At 39.2% G+C, this 26,173-nt stretch overlaps 1 protein-coding gene across 1 annotated transcript in view; it reads left to right on the top strand.

The window, feature by feature from the left end:
- The window catches only part of LOC126299576 (protein transport protein Sec61 subunit alpha), a 35,702-nt gene extending 15,968 nt beyond the window's left edge, over nucleotides 1-19,734 (top strand). Inside the window, exons 8-9 of the mRNA XM_049991585.1 lie at nucleotides 8,363-8,611; nucleotides 17,109-19,734. Of these exons, the coding sequence (XP_049847542.1) occupies nucleotides 8,363-8,611; nucleotides 17,109-17,372 (513 nt within the window). The 3' untranslated portion in view covers nucleotides 17,373-19,734. The remainder of the gene's footprint in view (nucleotides 1-8,362; nucleotides 8,612-17,108) is intronic.
- The last annotated feature ends 6,439 nt before the right edge of the window (nucleotides 19,735-26,173 follow it).

The raw sequence follows: 26,173 nt of genomic DNA on the forward strand, positions 1-26,173 counted from the left end.
CCCATAAGATGGCCTTTTTTCATTCTAGTATTCATAGAGTTATAGCTATCCCTCTTGCACCAGATGCGGTAGAAACTGAACTTGTCACACTTGAGAATATTGCTATAAATAATGGCTATAGACCTCAGTTGGTAAGACAGATGTATAATAAGAAAGTAAGGGAAAAAAATATTAAGTCTTCCACCCCTAGGGGATGCGGTAGATGACAAACAGGTGGCAACAATATCTATCCCTTACATAGGCAATATAAGTTACAAATTGGGGCGTTTACTCAGAGCCCATAATTCAGAATCGCCTATTCTACTAACAACAGTCTACATAGGAATTTAATTCACTCCTTGCAGAGTAAGAGCGATAAACTTTTCCAAATCAGGAGTATATAAAATTACATGCGGGGATTGTCCAAAATTTTACATCGGGCAAACAGGGCGAGCTCTGGGTCTCAGATATAAAGAGCATATTCCTACGCGAAGCGGTGACTGTACTGAAGGCTCTACTTATGCGGAACATCTTGTGCAAGCGGCTCATGCGCCGAGCCCTCCAGTTAACATTGAGCTACTTCATGCTGAGGTCAAGGGCTTAAAATTAGATATCTTAGAAGAAATGCAGATCTTTAAGCATCTGCAACATGATAGAGACAATATCCTCAATGACCAACTCCTACTAAGAAATAAAAATTTTTTTGATGGTTTTGCGCCGTTACTTCGTTCTTTTCACTCGTAGTTTTGATGCTATGGCGAGCGCGGTTGGTCAAGCTGTTCATCTACTTTTTATCTTTTTATTCTTTTTACGATGTAGGTGGTTTTAGCCCGGTGCACATCTCACGTTTTATCCCTATATCCTTATCTCCACGACGTCTTTAGACTACGTCCCCTCAACCCCCCCCCCCCCCCCCCCCCCCCTTCATTTGACTAACTACTGACTTTTCATACAGCTTCTAAAAATAAAATAAAAAATAAATAAATAAATAAATAATTTGTCATAATCAACAATCATGTATGTTACTCTTCCGAGATACAGTAACCCTGTGTGCTGATCTTTAGGTTTTATTTTGTATCTAGCTCGTCTCGGGTTATGTCCATTTTAATTTTGGTATACGTTGATCCACGTTTGGGAATATACGGGCTTTCTCGTATTTTTATGCGCATGCGCATTAAGTAACTTCCTATTTCTTGCGCATGTGCATAGATAGCGTGTTTAGCTGGTAAGCGAGCTACCGTTTGGTTGCCGCAGTTTGCGACGGGACACGGCCCATCGAACACATGCTGATGTGAGGTGGAGTGTACACCATTAAGTTAAGTTATTCTTTTGACTTTGTTCACATGTACTTTTATGTGTCATCTTTTTCTTTTATAAATATATAGCTATGCTCAGCTTTTTATTACTGACAAAGGTCTTTATAGACACTTTTGAGTTTATTGTTCTGAAGAAGGTGTAGTTATCTACACCGAAACCTAGGTAAACACTAGGTGTTTTTTCACAATCGAGGCGGATCTCAGTCCATTAATATACCATTCTTTTTGCTGTTGATATGTGGCTTTGTACTTGGTGCTTCATGGTTTTCTTCTGTGTTACGGCTGCCAGTTGCTTCAAATGAAGGTTGTGTTGACAAAATGATCTTTAGTGTAGCCTTAGAGCAGGGTTGAAATGTAATAATTTGTATGTTGATGTGAACAAGCAAAATGGGTGCACGCGCGCGCACACACACACACACACACACACACACACACACACACACACACACACACACACACACACACACACACACACACACACACACCACCCCCCTCCCTTTCATTCCCATCAGCAGCTCTGGGACTGATATTTTCACCCAGGCTTGCATTTTTGTTTTAATTGGTCCTCAGTGAAAAGAAAACTTTGGAGGTACACAATTATCATCAATATATTGTAGAATCATTGACATGAAACTGGACTGTAAAGAAGAGAGGCAGACTTTCAAATGAACCTTTATATATACCTGCAAAGCATAGAAGTGAACTAAAACCAATAGAGGACATTAGATATGATTCCGTGGATCGTTTACCATGTGTTGATTAGCAGAAATCAGCATCTAGATGAGAAAAAAAATCCTGAGTGCAAAGCTAAAACACATACAATATGCCAAACTCAAGCTCCATCTGTTATAGTAAGAGGGCACAACTGCTTTCTACAATCCCATACAAAATACACTTTCCGTGAAAAACCAGTGTCACCAGCACCATTTTATTTTTGTAAAGCTTTTTTCTAATAAACTTTTATAACTATTTCACATGAGTATTATTTAAATGTTTCATTCCTTTTAAAAATAGCTGTCACAGTACACAATACAGAATTCTGAACACTAGGAAAAATTCTACCTTGTCACAGTGTCCTGTAGTTGATGTGGATAATCCAGAACTTTGATTTGGATTGTCCCAATTTTAGTTTCTGCTATAGAAAACATTTCTTAAAAAGAAGTTCTTCTTGGCTACCAAATTACAAAATGTTCATCCCAGAAGTGAAAAGAATGACTGAAAGGATTACTAAGATGCTGCAAAACCCCAAGTTCCAAAACCCCAAATGGAATGTGGGAATGTGTTAGTGGTCAACACACTCGTAAACAAGATGTCCTACGTCAGATCTGACTAACAAAGTACTTCCACACTTACGTTGCCCCCAGTACTGCAGTCCAATTGGGTTTGAGATGACCTGTGGTGGTGGAGGGGATGGGAGGTCGGGGGCTGGGGGGGGGGAGTAGCAGCAAGGGAATGTGGCACTGCTGAGTTCATTGTCGCTGGTGAGGGAGATTACATGTGGCGTAGTGTAGGTGTAGTTTGAAAGGAAAGTGAAAGGGGTATAGAACAGAGGAAGAGGAGGAAAGTGGAGAGGTAAGTGAATGTAGGTTAGTGAAATGAGACATACAGAGATAGATGGAAGTGGGTATGGAATGGGCTAGCAGAGATTGAGGACAAGGGGATTTAGAGATCAGAGGGGTGTTTAAGGGCACAATGCCCATCTACAAAATTCAGAAAAACTCAGAGGGGAGGATAGCATAGATCATTAATTATGTACTGTAGCTGAGCATATGTTCAGTGGCATGTTCTGCCACAAAGTAGGATAGGACTGTGTTGTGACTGGAATAAGATATACTATTCAGATGCAAAGAATAAGTCCCACATTTGTCTTCCACATGGATATTGACAGGTCACAAAGGTTTGGGATAAGGTATGGCATAAGGATGGATAAAGATACTGCATAGAATGGAATACATTGGGATAGGTGGGAAGGATGTTCATTTCAGAACTAAATCAAAGGTAGTCAAACTTCTGGTGGAAGATGGGGTGGTTATTACAGCTGGGTAAATACTTGGTAAGGATGGGATTGCTCCTTTGAACTGTGGTATTGTCAAATGCTGGTAGATATGTGTTGTGCGTTCCTTGTAGTTTTCTCATTTGGAACTATGTGAAGACATCAATCCTGGTCCATCATGGAATATGTGATTCTCTCACCACCAGAAGGGATTGGCAGCCACTTTGAACCTATGGTAGTTTCTTTTCCTACCCAATTTATTAATGATAAAATCTGTGTAATACCTTCATGGCCACTCATAACTGTGCTACTCATACTCGACAATGTTACACAAAAGAAGAAAACAAAGCAAAGAACCGTTTTGGAACAAAGCAAAATCAAACATTTCAGTCAAGAAGCTCACCAATCACCACTCTAAGTCGTTATCAAAGCACTAAGTCAGTCTTCAAGCACTTACGTGACAATCTTTAACAATGGTATGTTTAATATTTACAAGAAGAAAAACAAATACACTAATTTTGCCAAAAATGGATGCTATATTTTCAGGTCTCTATTCATGAGGAATCTATTTGTAGCTTATGTTTGGAAAGTAGTGCTTACCTGAAGGGCTTTATTAATATCTTCAGCAGTCTTTTGCATACTATGCTTGAATTTGGTCATTACTGCATTTGACTTATAAAATTTAGGATTTGAAAATTCATGTGAGCTATTGACTTATTGAAATGGCATTTCACCCTTTGCTTTGTCTTGGTGTGTACAGTTGTATTGTATATTGATCAGACTGACTGTTGTCTAAATATGAAGTTGTTCCTACAACACAGTCATCTTGTAGAGAGGTATGACATTTATATTCAGTCCAGTTGTAGTGAATTATATTTTGTATTTTTCCTCTTCCACAAGGTTCTCCTACACAGAATTGTAATAAAAGTAATTTTTTTTGAGTGAGTGCATTGCAAAAACTTAGTGGATATTAAGATGCATTACACCATGAAACACATGTCTCCTTTACTAGCTTTCAGAATTTGATGCCAGGAATTTATTGTTGAAAGCGTAGTTTGTAAAGTAAAGCAGGTAAACATTTTGGAGAACAAAATTTCTCCAGTGCACTGAATCCTGTAATTCTCCGCATTGAATTTGGTAAATTTATATAGCTGGAAGGACAATCTGCCCCATAACATCCACTGTCCCTTTCTTGGCTGTAGAGAAATGAGTAGATTCATCCTTTTTCAGAGGTTTGTGTCATGTTTCAAGAGGATGAACTGATTAATTTAAACTCCAGTGGAAGACTCTGCAGGAGAGACGCTCAGTAGCTCGGTACGGGCTTTTGTTAAAGTTTCGAGAACATACCTTCACCGAAGAGTCAAGCAGTATATTGCTCCCTCCTACGTATATCTCGCGAAGAGACCATGAGGATAAAATCAGAGAGATTAGAGCCCACACAGAAGCATACCGACAATCCTTTCCACGTACAATACGAGACTGGAATAGAAGGGAGAACCGATAGAGGTACTCAGGGTACCCTACGCCACACACCGTTAGGTGGCTTGCGGAGTATGGATGTAGATGTAGATGTAGAATGCAGCAGAGTGGTTCTATTGACACAGTATGGAACTGTGTGGTATGTCAGTCTAGTTGAGGATGACTTTTGGATCTTTGGACAGTGGAAGACACACAACAAATGTTTCAGTGAAAAACATTGTGTGTGAACCAACTTCATTACACCCATTAAAACAGTGCCAGTCAGTCTCGATCAGACAGTGTAGATGCCACAGCCCGTAACACCCAACATTCACATCTCATGTTGCAGAATGATCTGCTTATGTGCTAGACTGAATGTCCTACCTCAGAAGACTGTTTCTTGTTCCAAGACAAAAGGGTAGTTAGTTAAGGGGGCATCTCCTTCTGAGATGGTCAGTGTGAAGTTGGTTTCACCTGCGTTTTTCTGTAACTTTCCTAATTTAACAAGGGGATTTGAAATAATGTTTTCTGTGTTAACAGTATTCACATGCATCATCAACAGAATCACCAGTTTTTACTGACAGTGTGTTACATTGGGTTGCTGAATTAGATTTGCTGTGTGATGTAGAGAAGGTAGCCATTTCAAAAGAGGCAGAGAAACCTGTTCATATATTGATTGGATGTGTGAAGTGTAATGCTTAGTAAGAATGAGGAGGTGCCAAGTGCTGCTTTGTCAAGAAGTATGCTATATCTAAAGAACTATTTTTTACTTTAATATCTTGTAGAATGGTGTGAACAACAGTTCCTGAAGTCAGAGAATGCTATGTCCTGTTTTTCCTCCAGTAGTTGCTCAGAAACATTTTTTTCAGTCATCAGTGACGTAGGGTAACATGAAACCTGAAAGATGAAAAATAGTGGATCCACACTGTTGAGACATCTGACAACCTTGCTGAAACAGGGGGAAGAAATCGGAGAAGGCCGATGGGCAGCTATGAGAGATGAAATAATGGAAGCAGTAGAGCATAAAATATGGAAAAAGACAAGGCCCAGTAGAAACCCATCATAATGACATATACTGAATTTGACAAAAGCAGAAAATATAAAGCTGAGATTGACAAAGTGCTTTAGAAATGTGCATGACTGTGTGAAAGATAATTTTGGCCCATATGATTCAGAGCCCTTTGGAGAAACAAACAGCAGCTGTATGAAAATTATGTGCTAAGATGCTAAGCCAGTTCTAAGCAAAGGAGGTAAAATTGTATAGTGGAACAAATATATAGAAGGGCCATAAAAGAAATGACTTTGTAGACAATATTACGGAGCTGTAATAAGTACAGTGTGATTATAATTAAAGTTCATCTTTCAACCACTGTAGAAGTAACACCATTGGTCACAATGACGTCAAATTGCAATGGAATATTATCGGAGATGAGGTAAAATGTATGGCTGGAGAGAAATAAATAGTTACAAAATGTAGCAATAGATGGTGCTGTACGCATCACAATTTAATAGTATTAGACTACAAATGTCAAATGAATCATACAACAATGCCTAAGGTATATGTTTGATGTTAAACAAACTGTACTACTGCATGGGTGTGCAGGTGTGATGATGTTTGTTATGTAGGCCCATCCACCACAGCAAGGTCATATCACATCGGATGGTAAAATCAGTTTTTAATTGTCCTGAGGCCAAAAGCTGCATAAAAACCATAAATCAAAATCAGATTGGATTATTACCATGTGACCAGTGCAAAACATGTTAAATATACTGTCCACTGTTTCCTGCAACAAATTGAAATCAAGAAACAGCATGTTCCACAAATGATCGAAGTGTTTCCGGTGTCACGTTCAGAATGTGTTGCGCAATGCTTGCCTTCAATGCAGCTAAGTTTGCAATTGGAACACTGAACACAACACTTTTCAGATAGCCCCACAGTCAGAAGTCACACAGATTAAGATCAGGTGATCAGGATGGCCAGGCTGTAGGAAAATGGCAGCCAATAATTTTAGCATTTCCGAAATAGCACTTCAACTGCAGTGTAACTGGATTTGCAATTTGTGGAGGTGTGCCATCTTGCATAAAAATGATCCCATTCACACATCCATGCTGTTGAAGAGCTGGAATGACGTGGTTGCGCAAAAGATATAGTGCTTACCAATGGCAGTACAGGTAACAGGACCGGAAGCACCTCTCTCTTTGAAAAAATATGCCTGTATAATTTATGCCGTAAACCTGCACCACACACTGACCTTTCCAGGATGAAGTGCTACTGGTTGATTTGTGTGTCAGTTTTCCGTTGCCCGTATTTGACAGTTCTGTGTATTGACATATCCTCTGAGATGAGATGGAAGTAGGCTTTGTCTGTCCACAAAATCTTCCACAACCAATCATTGTCCACTTCTAAGCGAGCAAGAAATTCTAAAGCAAACGTCTCTTTCTGGCAGGTCAACAGGCAACAATTCGTGCACATGGGTAATTTTGAATGAATAGCAAAGAAGGATGTTTCATAGGATTTTACGCACTGTGTTCACGTGTCTGTCCAATGTTTGGGCAATTCTCTGTGCACTACACGTTTGTACATAACCACTCGTCTCCTCCTGCATTGCTGTGGTCACTGCTTCCACTGACTTTGAAACAATTCCTTTCCTTCATCTACCAGGTTGCACACCAAAAGAACTAGTCTTTTCGAATTTCCGAATCATTTTCTCCACACTCAAGGCAGTCATCTGACCAACGCCTTTTTTCGAACACTTCAGTGTCCGGAACTTCTGCAGATTATGTGTGTACAGTCACCATTCTTTTAGACAGCTTCACAAGCACAGCACGATCCTGCATTGAGACAGTGACGGCGAACGTCGCAGATGCGAGAGGGGGAAAAGCCGTGTACCCAGCGTGTTTATACCAACTTCAATGGGTCGTGTGCGTGGTGGGTGTTTTCATTTACATATTCTGACACATTTTCATGATACTTTTTTCTTCTGCCATAAGTTTTCCTTTTCCTGTGATAATATTCCGTTTCAATTTGATGTCATTCTGACCAGTGGTGTTATTTCTACAGCATTTTGGAAATTTAACTTTAGTTATAATAACCCTGCAGATGGCAAAGAAGGGATTTGAGATCCAATATTGTGAGAATAATTTGGCAGAGCATTGAAGGGCAAAGCAAGACACCTGGAGTACGTAACATTCTCTCGGAATTATTTAGGTGCTTGGGAGAGCCACCTATGACAAAACTATTCCCCCTCAAATGAGAAACAGGTGAAATACCCTCAGATTTCAAGAAAAACGTAAAAGTTATGGTTCCAGAGAAAAGTGCAAATACAGCACAATCATTGGTGCAAAATATTGACTCTAATTATTTGTGGAAGGTTGGTAGTGGTAGTTTATTTTATTTTCAGTGTTGCAAAAATTACCTCTTAATGGTTACATATAAAAATTTATTGCAACTACTTCTTGGGAGATAATTAGGAAGCATTTTGCTTTTTTCTTGTAGGTTTGGGCTTTACACATTTTTTAAGGGTTCCAGTTTGGTTTTCTGTGATAGTTGTGTAAAAGCCATGAACTGCTGTATTGCTTGACAGTGTAATGCATTTGATTTTGTTTGATTTTACAGATGTTGGCTGTAAAGTTCACTGGGAACTTCTTTGTGAACCTTCTTGGTGTTTGGGCTGATGTCGGTGGTGGTGGCCCAGCTCGTGCATATCCAGTTGGTGGCCTCTGCTATTACTTATCACCACCAGAAAACATAATGCATATCCTAGAAGATCCTGTACATGCACTGCTGTACATTATTTTCATGCTTGGATCATGTGCCTTCTTTTCGAAGACGTGGATTGATGTGTCTGGCTCATCAGCAAAAGATGTAAGTTTATTAAAGCTAAATATTATGTTTGTAGTGATAGTATTTCGTAACCATAATTTTGTCTCGACAGTGACCATGTATTTTTAATTAATACCTACAGTACTTGGTGAGAAAGAAGATAAAAATGAATTGTTTCGAGGCATCCCTACCTCTGCTCAAAATGGGAGTCCCTCTTAATGTAGGGTCTGTGTGCCTGGTTCTTCATCCCCTTCCTCCAACCTCTGAGCCAATCCCTCTTTCCTTCTTGTAAAAGGAACATATAATTTAGATAGTTAGGAATATTATTCTTACTTGAAGAGGGTTGAGATTTACACCTTCTGAATCTAAATTCTGCTGTCTTCCTGACCCTTTGTAATTTTAGCTGTATTATCTGATGACATTTTTGTGGCAAATTATTGCTAAATGTGTACTCAGTTCTTCTCCATAGTTGTTGTTCATAATCACTTGTTCAGCCAGGAGACTGTCATATTTCAGATTAATTTTTAATCCCATAAGCATACCAATAGTATTGCTTATTTTTTAAAGAATCGTCTGTACGTACAGAAAAATGAACTCCCTGGGCCCATAGCGTTGGGTTGTGTGGCATACGTTCCAATTCTAGCCATTGAAAGCTGTTTCTTGACTTCCGCAAGGCGTTTGACACAGTTCCCCACAGTCGTTTAATGAACAAAGTAAGAGCATACGGACTATCAGATCAATTGTGTGATTGGATTGAGGAGTTCCTAGATAACAGAACGCAGCACGTCATTCTCAATGGAGAGAAGTCTTCCGAAGTAAGAGTGATTTCAGGTGTGCCGCAGGGGAGTGTCATAGGACCGTTGCTATTCACAATATACATAAATGACCTGGTGGATGACATCGGAAGTTCACTGAGGCTTTTTGCAGATGATGCTGTGGTGTATCGAGAGGTTGCAACAATGGAAAATTGTACTGAAATGCAGGAGGATCTGCAGCGAATTGACGCATGGTGCACGGAATGGCAATTGAATCTCAATGTAGCGAAGTGTAATGTGATGCGAATACATAGAAAGATAGGTCCCTTATCATTTAGCTACAAAATAGGTCAGCAACTGGAAGCAGTTAATTCCATAAATTATCTGGGAGTACGCATTAGGAGTGATTTAAAATGGAATGATCATATGAAGTTGATCGTCGGTAAAGCAGATGCCAGACTGAGATTCATTGGAAGAATCCTAAGGAAATGCAATCCGACAACAAAGGAAGTAGGTTACAGTACGCTTGTTCGCCCAATGCTTGAATACTGCTCAGCAGTGTGGGATCCGCACCAGGTAGGGTTGATAGAAGAGATAGAGAAGATCCAACGGAGAGCAGCGCGCTTCGTTACAGGATCATTTAGTAATTGCGAAAGCGTTACGGAGATGATAGATAAACTCCAGTGGAAGACTCAGCAGGAGAGACGCTCAGTAGCTCGGTACGGGCTTTTGTTAAAGTTTCGAGAACATACCTTCACCGAAGAGTCAAGCAGTAAATTGCTCCCTCCTACGTATATCTCGCGAAGAGACCATGAGGATAAAATCAGAGAGATTAGAGCCCACACAGAAGCATACCGACAATCCTTCTTTCCACGTACAATACGAGACTGGAATAGAAGGGAGAACCGATAGAGGTACTCAGGGTACCCTCCGCCACACACCGTCAGGTGGCTTGCGGAGTACGGATGTAGATGTAGATGTAGAAAGACATTGGTGACATTCACCATGTGAAATTGTTTTAAAGCAGATTTCAGTTAGTGGACATTTTCAAATGTAATGTTCCAGAATTTCCAGGAGCGAAGATTGTGAGGCCAGAAGGTGTGAGATGAAAAAGATTAGTGTTTCGATCCTGAAGCCATGATATCAAAATAAACTTCTAAAATTAATTTTGAGCCAGATGTGTTCGGTAATAGTTTAAAGCTTGTGGTTTCAAGTTCCATCATCACAGGACCAAGAAAATTATCTTTCTTGTGCATAACAAACAAGGATATAACATGTGCAGCCTATGCATTTCTCATATTCCTCTGTTAATGTTTAGGATCCAAGAAATCTTATGCCTTGGGATCCCTAATTTTCATCACAACTGTGTGAAATATCATGTTGAGCACCTCTAAAAGGATTGCATACAATTCACATTTGTCACTTCGACATCTACCACCCTTTGATCTTCACAGTAGTTCATGTGAGATGACAGGCTTGGTCATCATTGTGCGTTGTACATCATGTACAGTATAACCCTGCTTTTACGTTTCCATAATTAACGTTTTCCCTGTGTTTGACATTTTTTATTACTCCTGTAAAATTTCCTATGTCCACAATGTTAATTTGCACCCAATTTTGCAATTTATGATTTTTTTGTGATTTATGCTTTATGTAAAAAATGTTTGTGGAGAAAATCTGACAGTGATGCTCGCATGGTGTTGGCTATCAAGTAGTGTTTACAAACATGTGGCGAAGTTTCTCGACACCAGAGCACTCTACTCTACATGGATACTCTGCAAATCACATTTAAGTGCTTGGTAGAGGGTTCTTCGAATAGCGGATTTGAACTGGTAAACGGGTAATAATTGGATCAATTCGCACCGTATCTCTTGCTATAGCCAAGCTCTACTCACTCTAGTGGTTGATAGGAGTAACTGATTTGTGTGACTGAAGGTATCGTGACCAATCAGAAACATTTCCAAACTCTCCCTACTGCACATGCACAGTTCCATGATTGTTGTGAACATCTTGACACCTTTGTCGAACCATGTTTAGTGTTTTTTGTTGTAGCGCTAGTTGACAACTTCTCACTTTGTGTCACTCAAATGTTTTTGGTTTAAACACAGTGCCAATTCGGTATTTTTTCATGCTCAGCAAAATGTGTTTCAAGAATTTATTCTAACTGTCAAATGGAGTATTTGCGTGGTTTTTTTTTTTTTTATCACACACAGTGTGAGCGGGGTTTCTACAAAACGTAGGAGGCAGAGTACCTGATCAGCTCAAAGATGACTACAATGCAAGAGCTGCAGCACTGCACATATGCAAACACTACACAAAACACTACACAAAATACGTAAACATTTGTTCTTGGCAACAAGAAAATTTTTTCAAAACACTCATGCTGTCATGAAAAACTACATAACTGATGCAATGTTTCTTTATTTAAATAATTAATGACAGCTTCAGGCTTTCCAAAAATGTCAATTATGATGTGTGAAATAGAGGCAAACATTTCTACTTCCCAGACAGTTAAGTTCCCATTAAGTCAGCAGTTTTTATTAGGGAATAAACCTTTACTAGATAAAGATCACTCTGTGACAAGTATTTGGATGCTTATTATGTACATGTATCATACACAAAGTACGAAAATGCAAGGGGTATCATACACACAACTTTTACAGCTTAAAATATTGTTTCTCACATTTTATGTCACTTTTAAGTCTCTTGAAAAGTGTAAAAGTGGACTTTAATTTTCAAACACGTTCAACAAAATGTATTGCCTCATGATGTTACCATAAACTGACACAGTAGCTTGCAAATGGTACTTGGTATTGTTCGGAATCGGTAAAACTACATCCGTATCAGTACTCCGTAAGACACTTAATGGTGTGTTATGGAGGGTGTTTCTGGTACCACTGACTGATCCCTCCACTTTCCTGTTCCACTTGCAAATGGTTTGTGGGAAGAATGGTTGTCAGTAAACCTGTGTTATCTCTAATTCTGCAATGTTCATCATGGCCATTTCACAGGATGTATGTGGTAGGACATCGTGTAGTCAGACTCATCCCAAAAAGTACACTTTTGAAATTACAGTAGTAAACCTCTCCACGAAGCCCAATGCATCTCTTGCAGCTTCTGTCAATGGAATTAGTTGAACATCCCTGTGCTGAGTAAATGATTACATGACGAAATGTGCCACTCTTCAGTGGATCTTCTCTATCTTCCATCAGTCCAGCCTAGTAAAGGTCAAAGGTTAATGAAAAATGCTAGAGAATCAGTTGGAAAAAAATGCCTTGTAAGCCACTTCTTCTGTGGTTAAGTTACATTTACCCAAGATGCTTCCTGTTCATCTCAGTTTGGCATCAGATTTTTTACAATTTGGTTTATGTGATCATTCCACTTAGTCACTCTGGATAGTTGCTCCTAGATATTTTATGGTATATACTATTTGCAGCAGTTTGTCATCAATAGTGTAGTTCTACAACAGTGGATTTCTTTCCCTATGGATGTAAAATATGTTAGATTCATTTTCATTCAGGGTCAGAGATGGCACCATTCATAAATTTTCTTTAGGTCATTTTGCAGATACTCTCTTCTTGTGTTTCTTCTTTCTTATAGACAACAACATGAACTGTGAATAGTCGTAGAGTTTCTGACACTGTCTACTAGATTGCTTATCTACATTGTAAACAGTAATGGTACAATCACTCTTCCCTGGGGTACTCCAGAAATTATCTTTATTTGTAGATTTTATTCTGTTACGAGTGACACATTGAGCTCTGTTTGCAAGGAAGTCCTGAAACCAGTCACGAAACTGATCTGATACACAGTGGGCTCATAGTTTTTCCTTTATTTTCTTCTTTGTTCCCTTCCCTTTTCTTTTCCCCATCACTAGAAAGCAGTTGGGGACAGTGTCCAATCCCTTCCTGAAGTCTAGGAACACTGCATGAACTTACGCGTCATTATCTACTGCAGTATGGGTCTCATGGAGGAACAGAGTGAGCTGAGTTCAGAAAGATTTCTGTTTGCAGAATCCTTGTTGATTTTAATAGAAGAGATTTTAAGTCTCCAAAAATGTCATAGTTTTTGAGCATAAAACACAGTCCATAATTCTACAACAGATAGACATCAACAATATAGACTTGCAATTGTGTGCATATATGCTAAATGACCCTTATTGAAATTGGGAATGACCTTAGCTATTTTTCCAGTTGTTAGGTATCTTACTCCTGCAAACTACAATAAACTGCTGCTAGAAGGGCAGCAAGTTCTTTCACATAATCTTTGTAGGATCTTAAAGGTATCTTATCTGATGCTGATGCCTCTCCTCTATTAAGAAATTGTAGATGCTTTACTATTCCAAAATCAGTTATCTCAGTATCTGCCATTTTGCTGTTCGGGCGATAATTCAGAGGAGGGTGAAACAATTTTTGAAGACTGACAAGGAGAGGATACCAACTTGTCATCGCCGAATTCATCCAAATTCATGGTACATGGTAGGGTGTGGTGAGACAAGAAAGTGCCCAAACTAGAAACTCCAGATGGCCAAACATTTAGGAAATACAAGGAATTTTGATACAGATATATCACAGTGTTCACCAGATCAATTGTCCCTCTGACAGTGTTTTTAGGAAGCGGTGTTTGGCTCAGTGGTAAGACATCAGATTTTGCATTGAAAGGGTTGCAGGTTCGACTGTGCCAGGTGGCAAGTATTTTTGTGCTCCTTGGGAATGTGTACGCTACTGACATCACAAATAACTGTAACATCATATAGGTTATTTTATTAATCTATATAAGCACAAGAAGTATAGGTATAGGATGAAATGCAGGACTGCAAACATTTAAAAAGAGATTGTAGTTAGCGCATACGTGGGAACATAGTGCATGCAAATTGATAAAATCGTATCAAAATTTATTTCCTTAACACTTGGCCGTCTGGAGTTTCCACTTGAGGCACTTTCTTGTCTCACCATGCCCTACATGTACCATGAATTTGGACAAATTCAGCAATGACGAGTAGGCGTCTTCTCCTTGTCAGTTCAATATTTTGCCCTTACCTCGGCTGTCATCTGTTTCAGTGCCTCTATGGTCTGTGAGTTTGAATAGATGATTTTGACTTGCTTACTGATTTCATGTAAGATCAAGCATCGTAGGGTTTCTAGTTAGATTGGTTGACAAAACTTTAATTTCAAAGTAAAAATGCTTCTGTAATTGATCTGCGTAGTCTAATTTCTGCTTTCTTCAGGTTTCGTTTCTATACTAGGTATTGACTTCCAAATCTATGGCGCAGCTCTGTTCAGGTACCAGTATTCTAACATAGTTTTTTTAAATCACTGTGTCTTTCACACCTTTCTTAACATTCCTTGTAATACATGTAGTGACAATTGGCATCACAGTCTTACGGTCACTGATATGTTCTTCAGTGTTAACTGATTCAATAGGTTCAGGTATGTCTGTAGGTAGGAGTTCTAAGAAGTTTGTTTCTCAAGTTTATTTTCTAATTATCTGCTCAAAGTAATTTTAGAATAAAAACATTCAGAATAATGAAACGTCCTGGCAGATTAAAACTGTGTGGCCGATCGAGACTCGAACTCGGGACCTTTTCCTTTCGCGGGCAAGTGCTCTACCATCTGAGCTACCGAAGCACGACTCCCACCCGGTACTCACAGCTTTACTTCTGCCAGTACTGGGCGTGAGTCTTCCTTTGGTAGCTCAGATGGTAGAGCACTTGCCCGCGAAAGGCAAAGGTCCCGAGTTCGAGTCTCGAACGGGCACAGTTTTAATCTGCCAGGAAGTTTCATATCAGCGCACACTCTGCTGTAGAGTGAAAATCTCATTCTGGATTCAGAATAATGTCGCACAAATGACTGTCTCTGGCAGCAGTTCCGATGTCATGACTCTCCCTCTCTATACCCATCAAGTTGAAGTATTACAAAGGCATGATCAGGGAAGTCAATTCTCTCTAAAATACTCTACCACTACAGCCCTCGGCCCATGCAGTCTATAAAAGCATCTGACTACCATTTTTGACTGTCGTTTGATGCTTAACGGCACCCAGATGAATTCATATTCAGAATCTATGCTAAAATCGCTATATATTGCCGAATTTCAGACAGCAGTTAATACGCCGCCACCATTGGTGACTAACCTGTCCTAACAATAACTATTCCAATCTGTGTGTTTGACTCGTGCCAAAGTCAGTACAGAAATGTCTGTAATCCATAACTGTTTGCAATGTACAGTGTGTGTTTCTTTTCGTTGTTATATATACATATATGATAATAGCACTTTGTGGGCAGCCCTCATAGTTTTTTTGTTTGTAAGTGAAGGGAAAGATGGTGAAGTGGTACAAGAAGTGTCATGGAATGTATTTTATTCATCTCTCTCTCCCTCTCCCTCTCCCCCCTCTCCCTCTCCCTCTCCCTCTCCCTCTCCCTCTCCCTCTCCCTCTCCCTCTCCCTCTCCCTCTCCCTCTCCCTCTCCCTCTCCCTCTCCCTCTCCCTCTCCCTCTCCCTCTCCCTCTCCCTCTCCCTCTCCCTCTCCCTCTCCCTCTCCCTCTCCCTCTCCCTCTCCCTCTCCCTCTCCCTCTCCCTCTCCCTCTCCCTCTCCCTCTCCCTCTCCCTCTCCCTCTCCCTCTCCCTCTCCCTCTCCCTCTCCCTCTCCCTCTCCTCTCCCTCTCCCTCTCCCTCTCCCTCTCCCTCTCCCTCTCCCTCTCCCTCTCCCTCTCCCTCTCCCTCTCCCTCTCCCTCTCCCTCTCCCTCTCCCTCTCCCTCTCCCTCTCCCTCTCCCTCTCCCTCTCCCTCTCCCTCTCCCTCTCCCTCTCCCTCTCCCTCTCCCTCTCCCTCTCCCTCTCCCTCTCCCTCTCCCTCTCCCTCTCCCTCTCCCTCTCCCTCTCCCTCTCCCTCTCCCTCTCCCTCTCCCTCTCCCTCTCCCTCTCCCTCTCCCTCTCCCTCTCCCTCTCCCTCTCCCTCTCCTCTCCCTCTCCCTCTCCCTCTCCCTCTCCCTCTCCCTCTCCCTCTCCCTCTCCCTCTCCCTCTCCCTCTCCCTCTCCCTCTCCCTCTCCCTCTCCCTCTCCCTCTCCCTCTCCCTCTCCCTCTCCCTCTCCCTCTCCCTCTCCCTCTCCCTCTCCCTCTCCCTCTCCCTCTCCCTCTCCCTCTCCCTCTCCCTCTCCCTCTCCCTCTCCCTCTCCCTCCCTCTCCCTCTCCCTCTCCCTCTCCCTCTCCAGGTGCAGTATTGTAGATGAGGTTCAACTGTAGTGGAACTGTTCAAATAAGTAGCCACATTCGTCAACCGCAGAACATAGAGTATTGTGAGCGTTAAAGGGTTAAGTCGGTCAGTTCAAAGATAGGAGGAAGGCAGTGACCTGCCTCCACCAGTACAGCCGTGCCATGTAAAGCACTGTGGAATTTATACTACCTCACAGTTAACGTCACCTGTACCAACTTTCCAGACACACTATACAGTATCCTTAGAGAGATGAACTAAAAAATGAGAACTATGGTTGCTGGCATAATAATTTTCTCAGTAATCCAATGCCTTTACATAATTTGTGTGTTCAGGCAGTACATACTTGCACCAAGTTTTTCTCCTGAAAATTTCTGTTTTTGCTACATGCTTTTAGAGATATTGCAGTGGTGTTGAGAGGTAATCGTTCAAGGAAAATTGGAAATAGTATCATAGCAATCCCACTGGCTATATACCATTGCATAGTTTCATTTGTGTCCCTAGTAGCACTTTCCCCTGAATTGTTCTCTTACCTACTTAAACATGCACTTGAACTAAGAATATTTCCTATCTTGCAGGTGGCAAAGCAACTTAAAGAGCAACAAATGGTAATGCGTGGACATCGTGACAACTCCATGATTAGAGAGTTGAACCGTTACATACCAACTGCTGCAGCCTTCGGTGGTCTCTGCATAGGAGCACTTTCTGTTCTGGCAGACTTCTTGGGTGCTATTGGTTCTGGTACTGGTATCCTCCTTGCTGTAACAATCATATACCAGTATTTTGAAATATTTGTGAAAGAACAGAGTGACATGGGCAGCATGAGTACACTATTATTCTAAGACCATTTTCACCATACATACAGGATGAAGTTGTTCCATCACAGCAGTGTCTGCTGTTAGTTGAGTAGCTGTTGTGCATCATCAGAAACATAGTTAAATGCATGATAAGTGTTTTCTTTTGTTGTAGCTGTACCAGACTATTTCCCACTATATTCTGTATGGAATTCAATGTCACATCGTAATACAGAACAATTTGGAGGTTTCTTATTGTTTTAAGTGTCATAGACATCAGTGTGCCTGATTATTTATTGTTTTTTGCGTCTGTAACTGCACTGCAAGAGACAATTGGTGACACAATGTACACATGTATAACCTGAAACAGATAGCCTGTTGACACTTCTCTGCTCTGTAAGTCAATGAAGATCGCCACCAATAAAATCAGATGATAAAGATGCCACAAATATCAAAGTTTGAATTTATCACACCACTTAAATATTACTCAAATGTTCTCAACTGTGATTGAAATGCAGGAAGAATTGTCTCCTATCTCTGATTGTAATTATTGGGCACTTCCTTCTTGTGGAAGGGATATCCTTATCTTTCAGTATCTCCTTTACTTCCCCTGTAACCAAACTTAAGATAGATCTCTTGAAACTTATTTACCTAAGGATTATAATGTTTTTATGTTTTTGGCGCACATTACCAAGGCTCTTGGTAATAGCATTAGGAACACCTGCAAGGTTTTTTTTTCCTGTGACACCATCTTCTATAAATCTGTCTGCGCAGTAAATTAATAAAGGTTTGACATTTTCATTCATCTCAGAAATTGATACAAGTAATTAGTGTCAAATTTGCTGTGAAAAAGTTGTACTTGACATTGTGACAAAGAAAAGATTGAATGTTAGATTTGCCTCAAAATCTGGTCATATCAGTGTGTTAAGTTTTCAGATTTCCTGAAATGTCATCAGAATTTTCACAAAAACTATCTATGAATGAATTGTTTTAGGTTAAAGTAGTGACATAATTGTCACAGCATGCTTCTTAGTTATCTGGAAAAAGTCTGGGTGGAATAGCAATAGAGTGGTTTAAGAACTGCACAAAAGATAAACCCCTCTGAATAACATTCATGATAAAATCACATAGCATTAATTTCATTACATTGGACAGGTTACATAACTTTGTTGATGTTATAGCATTTATAAGTTTTTGTTAAAAAAATAAAGAAACATTAAAAAAAGTGTGTGCGTGTGTGCGTGTGTGTGTGTGTGTGTGCGTGTGTGCGCGCGTGCACGCAGGTCAGAGAGAGAGAGTGAGAGAGTGAAAGTAATTTTGTATTGTATGTCCCTTAATAATGAGTGAACTTGGTTTTTGTGGTTTGATTTGCAAGGGTACACAGTTGTTTTTTTTAAACAAAACGTGAAATCTTTCCATGTATGTTACTGTCAGTGTGTTATTTGGTTACTTTGCTGACTTGATATATTTATTTGGTGTAGTCGCAAACCGTTCAGTGATCATGTGTAATACTCACAGGTGTGCAAATAGTTTCTTAATTACTATTACATTCATAGTAAATCATTTCATTGGAAAATGGGACTGATTCAAAGTCAATGACAGCAGATGATTTTGCACGAAGAATCATTTGTACACCCAAAACATTCTCACACACCAGAGTAAAGCATTATCAGAGTTTTGTTACTGCCATTTAAATTTTCTGGTGTTTTGGTACTGCTACTTCTTTGAGAATCTTATTAGGGAATGAAAGTACGAAAGCAAAAGTTGAAATAATAAAAACAACCAATATTGTTGTGTGGTCACCTGAGTCAAGCATCATAGTGAATGGCATTAATTACAATATTTGTAGTGGAAAATACTAAAATTTACCAACAAATATTGAGAGTAAAGCTGTTATGACTGCACTTGGAGATATATTATTCAGAGTAACACAGTGGCTTGTGAAAATAATGGTAATGCATTCTTCTTCCATGCTACATTTAATAGTACACACAGCTTGATTGTGTAACACCACCTGTTAGTACTGTGGTGGTTGGATGGATACATTCTTGTCTCTCATTGTAGGTTTTTTGTGTTGTTCAAAAATGTTGCAGCTCATATTGTGCTGCTGTCTAGCTCTTAAGTTGACACAAGCATTCATGATCGATTGCCAGGAAACGTTTTTAAACAAATAAATTTCAGTATTGCATGTGCAATGTGTAAAATTCCATTATAATTCCATTGGATAAGTGTGTAATATATTTGATTACCTTTCAAGATTTGATTACTTACTGATGAATGTAGGAAGACAACCTAATGTAATGATATATAAATTGGTGATCTCTTGTAACTTCCTTTCCTCTTTGGTCACACACACACACACACACACACACACACACACACACACACACACACACACACAAGATTTTTTTTTTAAAAAGAAGAAATCACTGAAATTCTTGTATTTGACATGTTCAGCAATATTGATAATGGTGGGGATGTAAATTAATATTTCACCAAATTATCTGTTTATTTTGGTTATTATTTGTAGTATACAGACTAATAATGAAAAAGTTCCCTGCACACTGGGTGATTTTCATATTTTGCAGATGTAATGTAATTGTAATTACGTAAGTAGGAAAAATTGTGTAGCTCTGTTATATTTTCAGAATCAGACTTTCTGAATGAAATAGTGTGTTTGCACTTCCTTTGTATATCCTTTCCTGTATTTTGTGTGGTATAGATGGTATTTTTTCCAAGAAATTAGTTGTTTCGAAGAGTGTGTGTGTGTGTGTGTGTGTGTGTGTGTGTGTGTGTGTGTGTGTGTGTAAGCATCACCTAGGATTTAAAGAGAACACTTAAAATAGGAAGAGCAGTAACATTTCATTATATTAAAACATTAGAATATTCCCCACAAAGAAATCAGTGAAAATATGTTTCCTTTGGTGTATACTTGCCAGAACGACTGCAGCACAAGAATTTAAGTAACAAATTAAATTCTAACTAAAGGTTGTGGATCACCATTACATGACTGTCAAAAAAGAACACATGCTACATCAAAATGCAGGAACTGTGTCCTGAAAAAAAAATTGTATTTTGACATAATATAGATGAGGGCGTGAGTATTTGGGTAGGCCAAGGATAGCTCTCTGAAAAGAGAATTGTAGTGTGTGGGAACTGTTCATGAAATTGATGTTATTAGAATACTGTGTAAGTACTAAAAAAAAATGAGTTTGAATTATTTCCAAAACAACAGTTTAGTGATAGGACTGGCAAAAATCATCCAGTTCACTTACATTGCAGACATTGTTGATGAACCATATAATGCTGTTTATTACCACCCCATCTCCACCACCAGTCCTAAGTGAGTGTATCTTTGGGTTAATTACTTCAGTGTTACCAGCATCAAATTGACTGTGCGACTGAGTCATTACATGCCATTTAGGAATACGATAAACAAATTCCCATATTCAGTGTGTTTGTGTGTTTCCCTGGTAGTCTTCCAAATAAATAATCCACACTGCTTTTACGTATTTGTAATGAACATCGTAATTGTAAAAGACTTTTAGTTATTGTCATATAAGTCAATGCAGTTCTGATGAACTGACTTAAACTGATTTAATAAGAAAGACTTTCATTGCAAATGTTAGAATTGGTGTGAATTGATGAGAATGTTATACATTACTCTTGTGATAAATCTTATAAATGTAAGATGGTTTTGGGTAGCAATGTGATGGATAATACTGGTTGAGACTTGTAAAGTTTGTATTGTGAAATGACACTAAAGTGATTGTGTCCTGAACAAAACTTTTTTCTTGATTATTTTTTTTTGTCAACTTCCTTATCCTAACCTCCTGTTTTGTCCTTTTTTTTCTGAGACTACGTGAGAATGTAATCAGTAAACACTAAACTGAAACTGATATAATTTGCTTGTGAAAGTCAATGGTCCAGGGTTCAAGTCCCTGTCTGGCACTATTTTAATCTGCAAGGAATTCTGAAGTGTCCATAAATTCACTAAGTTCTTTGGGCAAATTTGTTCATGGAAATCGAAGTTTTGTTGAAATTATTTCAGTGATGGTGTTCTTGGTAAATCTTCCGTAATTCCTTCTAAAATTGTAACAAGTTCTACTTCATATAATTGTTGTCTAAAATGCCAGTGATTATTTTTGAAGATATAATTTTTTTCTATAATTGACATTAGGTGGCACTTCTAATTACATGTTTGTAGTTCATTAATGTTATTACAGCTACAATAAATATACTATGTGATAAAAGTATCTGGGCAGTGGCGTTCAAGCAAGCAACATGAAAACTTAGTTTTGTGAAACTTAACTTGAAAATTCAAAATTATTAAAAGTGGGAAGGATTCTATAAAATGATGGATGGCAGTTAAGAGGAAAATATCAACTTTGCTCGTGGTGGTTTGATCATCTTAATGAAGTTGCTGACAAGTTGAAGGTACTGTGTTGCATTTTAGTTAGTGTTGTCAGTGGTGTGGTAAACAATACAAATAGTATAAAGAACAATATGCATGAATCAGTCATTAAACCCAACTGCAATCACAACATTACAAATCTTGTATGAGGTCAGTGAATCTTACTACTTTAGCAATGAATGGTAAATTTCACTGCTTTGAGTTCATTTTTCATGGATTGGTATCATCGCAAAATTTATCAGAAACCATTGCAGTGCAGCAAGAGACATTAAATAACAGAAGACTGTGGTCAATAGTTACAGGTATTTCCGTTACCGCACATAAGAAAAGCGAGAAAGATAATTTATTCACCATAACTCAATTGATAATTGACTCCAAATGCAAATATATTACCCTTTTAATTAAATACACACTGAAACCATAAAGCATTGCACCCTTACTGATCATTTGCTTCATGTTAGATGCCCTAAGATGTACAGTTTCAACCGTGCAACAGAATGGGGCAGATGTGCATGCACACACAATCATAGTGCTGAGGTGTGTGGATAGAGACTAAGGGACGTGTTCTTGGACGAGCAAGCCAGCATTCAGGAGTGCTGTGCACAAGTGCCTGTGTGTAAACGGTGAAATTTGTGTACAGGTATATTTGACCAGTCTTGGCATGCGGTGTTTCATCAGTTCTAAAATCCTGAGTGTTGAGTACCTTAATTACAGCCATGATTAGTCCTAAAGTGAATCGAATGCCTGTTGTTATCACTTGAACAGGAGCTATTGCAGTTATGGACATGGACATAAATAAGAAGCAGCATAGATACTGCTCCAATTGTTCTACTTTAAGAGCTTGCGAGACAATTACCCAGATGCCAATCGAAGCTATTTAAGAATGGATAGTGTAAACATTGGTAGACATTGTCATGAGCAAAATCAGCTGAAGTGGTACACTTGAGAGGAAGAGAGTTTGTACTGAGAAATGTCTTGCAGCTGCTCTCAGGTTTTTCAGCAGGTCTTTGGCTCCCTGAAAAGTTTAAAATTTGCCACAGGAGTTACCGCATCACCGTTGTCTGATATAACTCCAGACACATGAAAAGCACTTAATGATGTGCTATGGCCAGAGGTCATAAGGTAAAAAGTATTATTCTATTAATATTTATTATTTAAGAAATTGCTGTAAACTATATGGAAGAAAAGACATTTAAGTCAATTTTTTAATGCATCTGCTTAAAAAAAGAAAAGTTTTATTACTGTTACTACAATGTGGCCCGTATAATTGTCATACTGTTCTAAGGGAGTTTAGATAGTGCCTTGATCTGGAACTGAAGTGCAAGCATCTGTAGCTGTACAGAGAAAAGGGGGGAAATGTGTTGAGGTGTGAGATGGTGCTGGCAACTGTCTGATTTGGTATGTATTATGTGGCGCACATCAGTAGGTGCAGCCAAAGATTTCAGGAAACCTTGGCACCTCTTGACCCACAGTAAATAAAAGCAAGCCGTAATAACACAATGTTGATATACAAATTGTTTCAAGACTTGCCTGTGCACGGACTGATACAAATTTTCTTCCGTTCCTTTCTAAATTAGCTCCATGTTATTTCTTTATGCTACTATTCACAAGCACTGTTGCTATGTGTACATACAGGGTTGCCACAAGTTCTGGAAATCAGGGCATTTCAAATGTGTGAGGGAAATGTCAGTGAAATTTGAAAAAGCACTGGAAAATCTCGTTTTTGTCTCAGTAGATGAAATAGTTTACCGTGATGTCATGCACCACCACTGGTTGAGCACAGCCGAGTACGTGTACTGCTTCCATACTTCCTTATTCTTACTGCAATTCCCCTCAGCTTGCAGTCAGTGCTGCCACCAGTTCTTGCTCCCTAGCCTAGCAGTTGTCGGCGAGAGGCAGGGTGCCATGAGGAGTGGGTGCGCGCGCGTGCGGTGGTTTTTTACGGTGAGTTTGCAACCTATCCTCATTAGTATTGATTCTCAGAGCATTTGCACAAGTTATTGTTGCATGGATTGATCAATGCAATCTCATTTCATCAACACAGCATCTGTGGCATGTGAACAGCAAGCCACATGAGTGGACTTCCACAATGGCCATTTCTGTGTGTATCTCTAACTGATTGCTCCTGCTAATCTGAAACCCACCTTCGTTTTCGAATAATTTGCAAGCTCTGCCAATCTAGCTCACCGACCTGCCTGCAGGATGGATCTGTTAGTGTGTGGCGTAATGCGGCAGATTTCTGTGGCATATCCAAGGACCCCTGCTCCTCGGCAGGCTGGATGCCATGGGCAATGGATTTCCGGAATTGCGACTGTCTCACTGCAAGTACATAGTATAGTGCAGCGTTTTATAGACATTTTACTTGTTCTAGTACATTTTGGCGCTTGGGAAATAATTTATGTATTAGAAATATGGATGAAGAAGAAAAGTGTCAGTCACTGGCAGATCGTACGCTACGTACATATGTATTTCTCAAAAGAAGAATCACCCAATACTTGTAAAATAATGGACAATAACATACATAGTAGAAGCAACATTTTATTTGTGGTCACCTATAGTATTGTTTACACAATTCTTCCTGGCTTTACACATTTCTTTCAAGATGGCAACTTTTTTCTGAGGTTATTTCTGAAATCATTGAAGGTGTTTTAAATCTGTGTTGGGACTCCAAAGAAATGCGTATTTTTGTCACAAAATGTGTTTAGTTTTATTGAAATAAAACAACAACAGTGGTCTTAATGAAATACACCATTCGGCTTGTGTTCTCCATCTACAAACAATTTGTTAAAAAAGATGCTGACGTTACTACTCAAGATTTTTGTTCAAACAGAGAAATATGGAAATCCTTACAGTTTTTAATTTTATGTCTTTACTTACCCTTGAGATCTCAAAATTTGTTAGAGAAAAAAGCAGACTAGAACATGTTAAAACTGTTGCTGGCACAAGGAACCATCATCACTTCTCTCCAGCAGACTCTGACAATGTGCGGATGAGCAGACTGTCTGGTTATAACTATAGGTTGATGCACAACGTGTGTCTTCACAGTGTGTCTGACTCAGGATTCAGAAGCAAAAGCAGCAACATACAACCAGGTCACTATGTTATTGCTGTTCATAATGACAAATGGTACTAAGGATGTGTTGCAGAAGCAGAAGGTGATGTATTTGTGAACTTCATGACACCAGAAAGATCATTTCATTGGCCACGTTAGCAGACAGGTGTTGGATTCCTTTTGAACATATTCTTGTGACAGTTCCAGTTTCTACGACAGTGTCAGGAACACAGTACAATTTGCCGCTCAATGTACATAGTATAGTAGCTAAAGTGTGGAAGAACTTCTGTTCGAAGCACAATCGACTGGTTTTTAGCAGTCAAGGTGCAGTAAACATTAACGATAGGTTGTGTTAACCTGTCTATATGTTCTTGCTTAGTGATTACACAGTTGTGGGAGAGGATAAGAAGAGGCACAACAGTTTAAAATGTGTTTTTACAAAATTGTGTTGTGGAACAAAGGCCATATCACCAAATACATCTGTTAACTTACATTTTACACAAATGTCTTGCAATAACATGCTGAAATTTTGCAATATATATCATTATGGTCTACTTAGGCAGTGTGTGAAATTTGGCTTGGATAGAACTTGTCCCTTTTGTGCTACCACACTTCGAAAATCCACATTTTTCAGGTAGTTTTTCAAATTTTTGTATTTTCATGTTTATGTAACTCAGTCTTTGTGACTGATATGGGCATGATGAGTTCTGTGTGTGTTTAGGCCACATTAAGCTCACCACAAAAAAATTATACCCTTTTTGAGTGAATTATATTTGGCATAGAGGGCACCTACAATATGTGCCTTTTAACGTATTACATTTTTTATTCACAATTTGGATTTTTTATTTTCCCTCAGGAATATGTAGTTGCTGTTTTGATTAATGGAGTGTGTTCTGTAAATGGATGTTACTGCATGGTAAAAATTTCACTGGACTCTGTGGAATAGTTCCAAAGTTATTAAGACCTGAAGTTGGGTCTGAAGATACATTGCCAGATGCAGGTTGCAATTTCCAGGTCACACCACCTTCTTTCACAAGTCATAATTCTGTAACTAATTGGCAGGGGAAACTAATACATTATACACAAGTGTTCTACACATGGTAGAATTAGTGTACTGAATTTCAGTCAAATCTGAGACCATGAGCTGGAGACCCTGGTTGAACTCACATGGAATGACCCTTACAGAACTACCCGACTCGTCCTAAATCATGCAGTTAAGTGTGTCCATGTGATGGCCCCTATTTCGTATATCTTGTAGAAGAGTTCTATAAATTTTTATAGGAAAAATTGAAAGTCAGTGTTCAATGTTTGTATCATGGGTACATAGCCTTACGTCTGGTGTTAGAAATTATATCGTCTTAACAGATTGTCCAATACAAGTAA

The sequence above is a fragment of the Schistocerca gregaria genome, chromosome X (genome assembly GCF_023897955.1).
Source record: "Schistocerca gregaria isolate iqSchGreg1 chromosome X, iqSchGreg1.2, whole genome shotgun sequence".
Taxonomy (NCBI): Eukaryota; Metazoa; Arthropoda; class Insecta; order Orthoptera; family Acrididae; genus Schistocerca; species Schistocerca gregaria.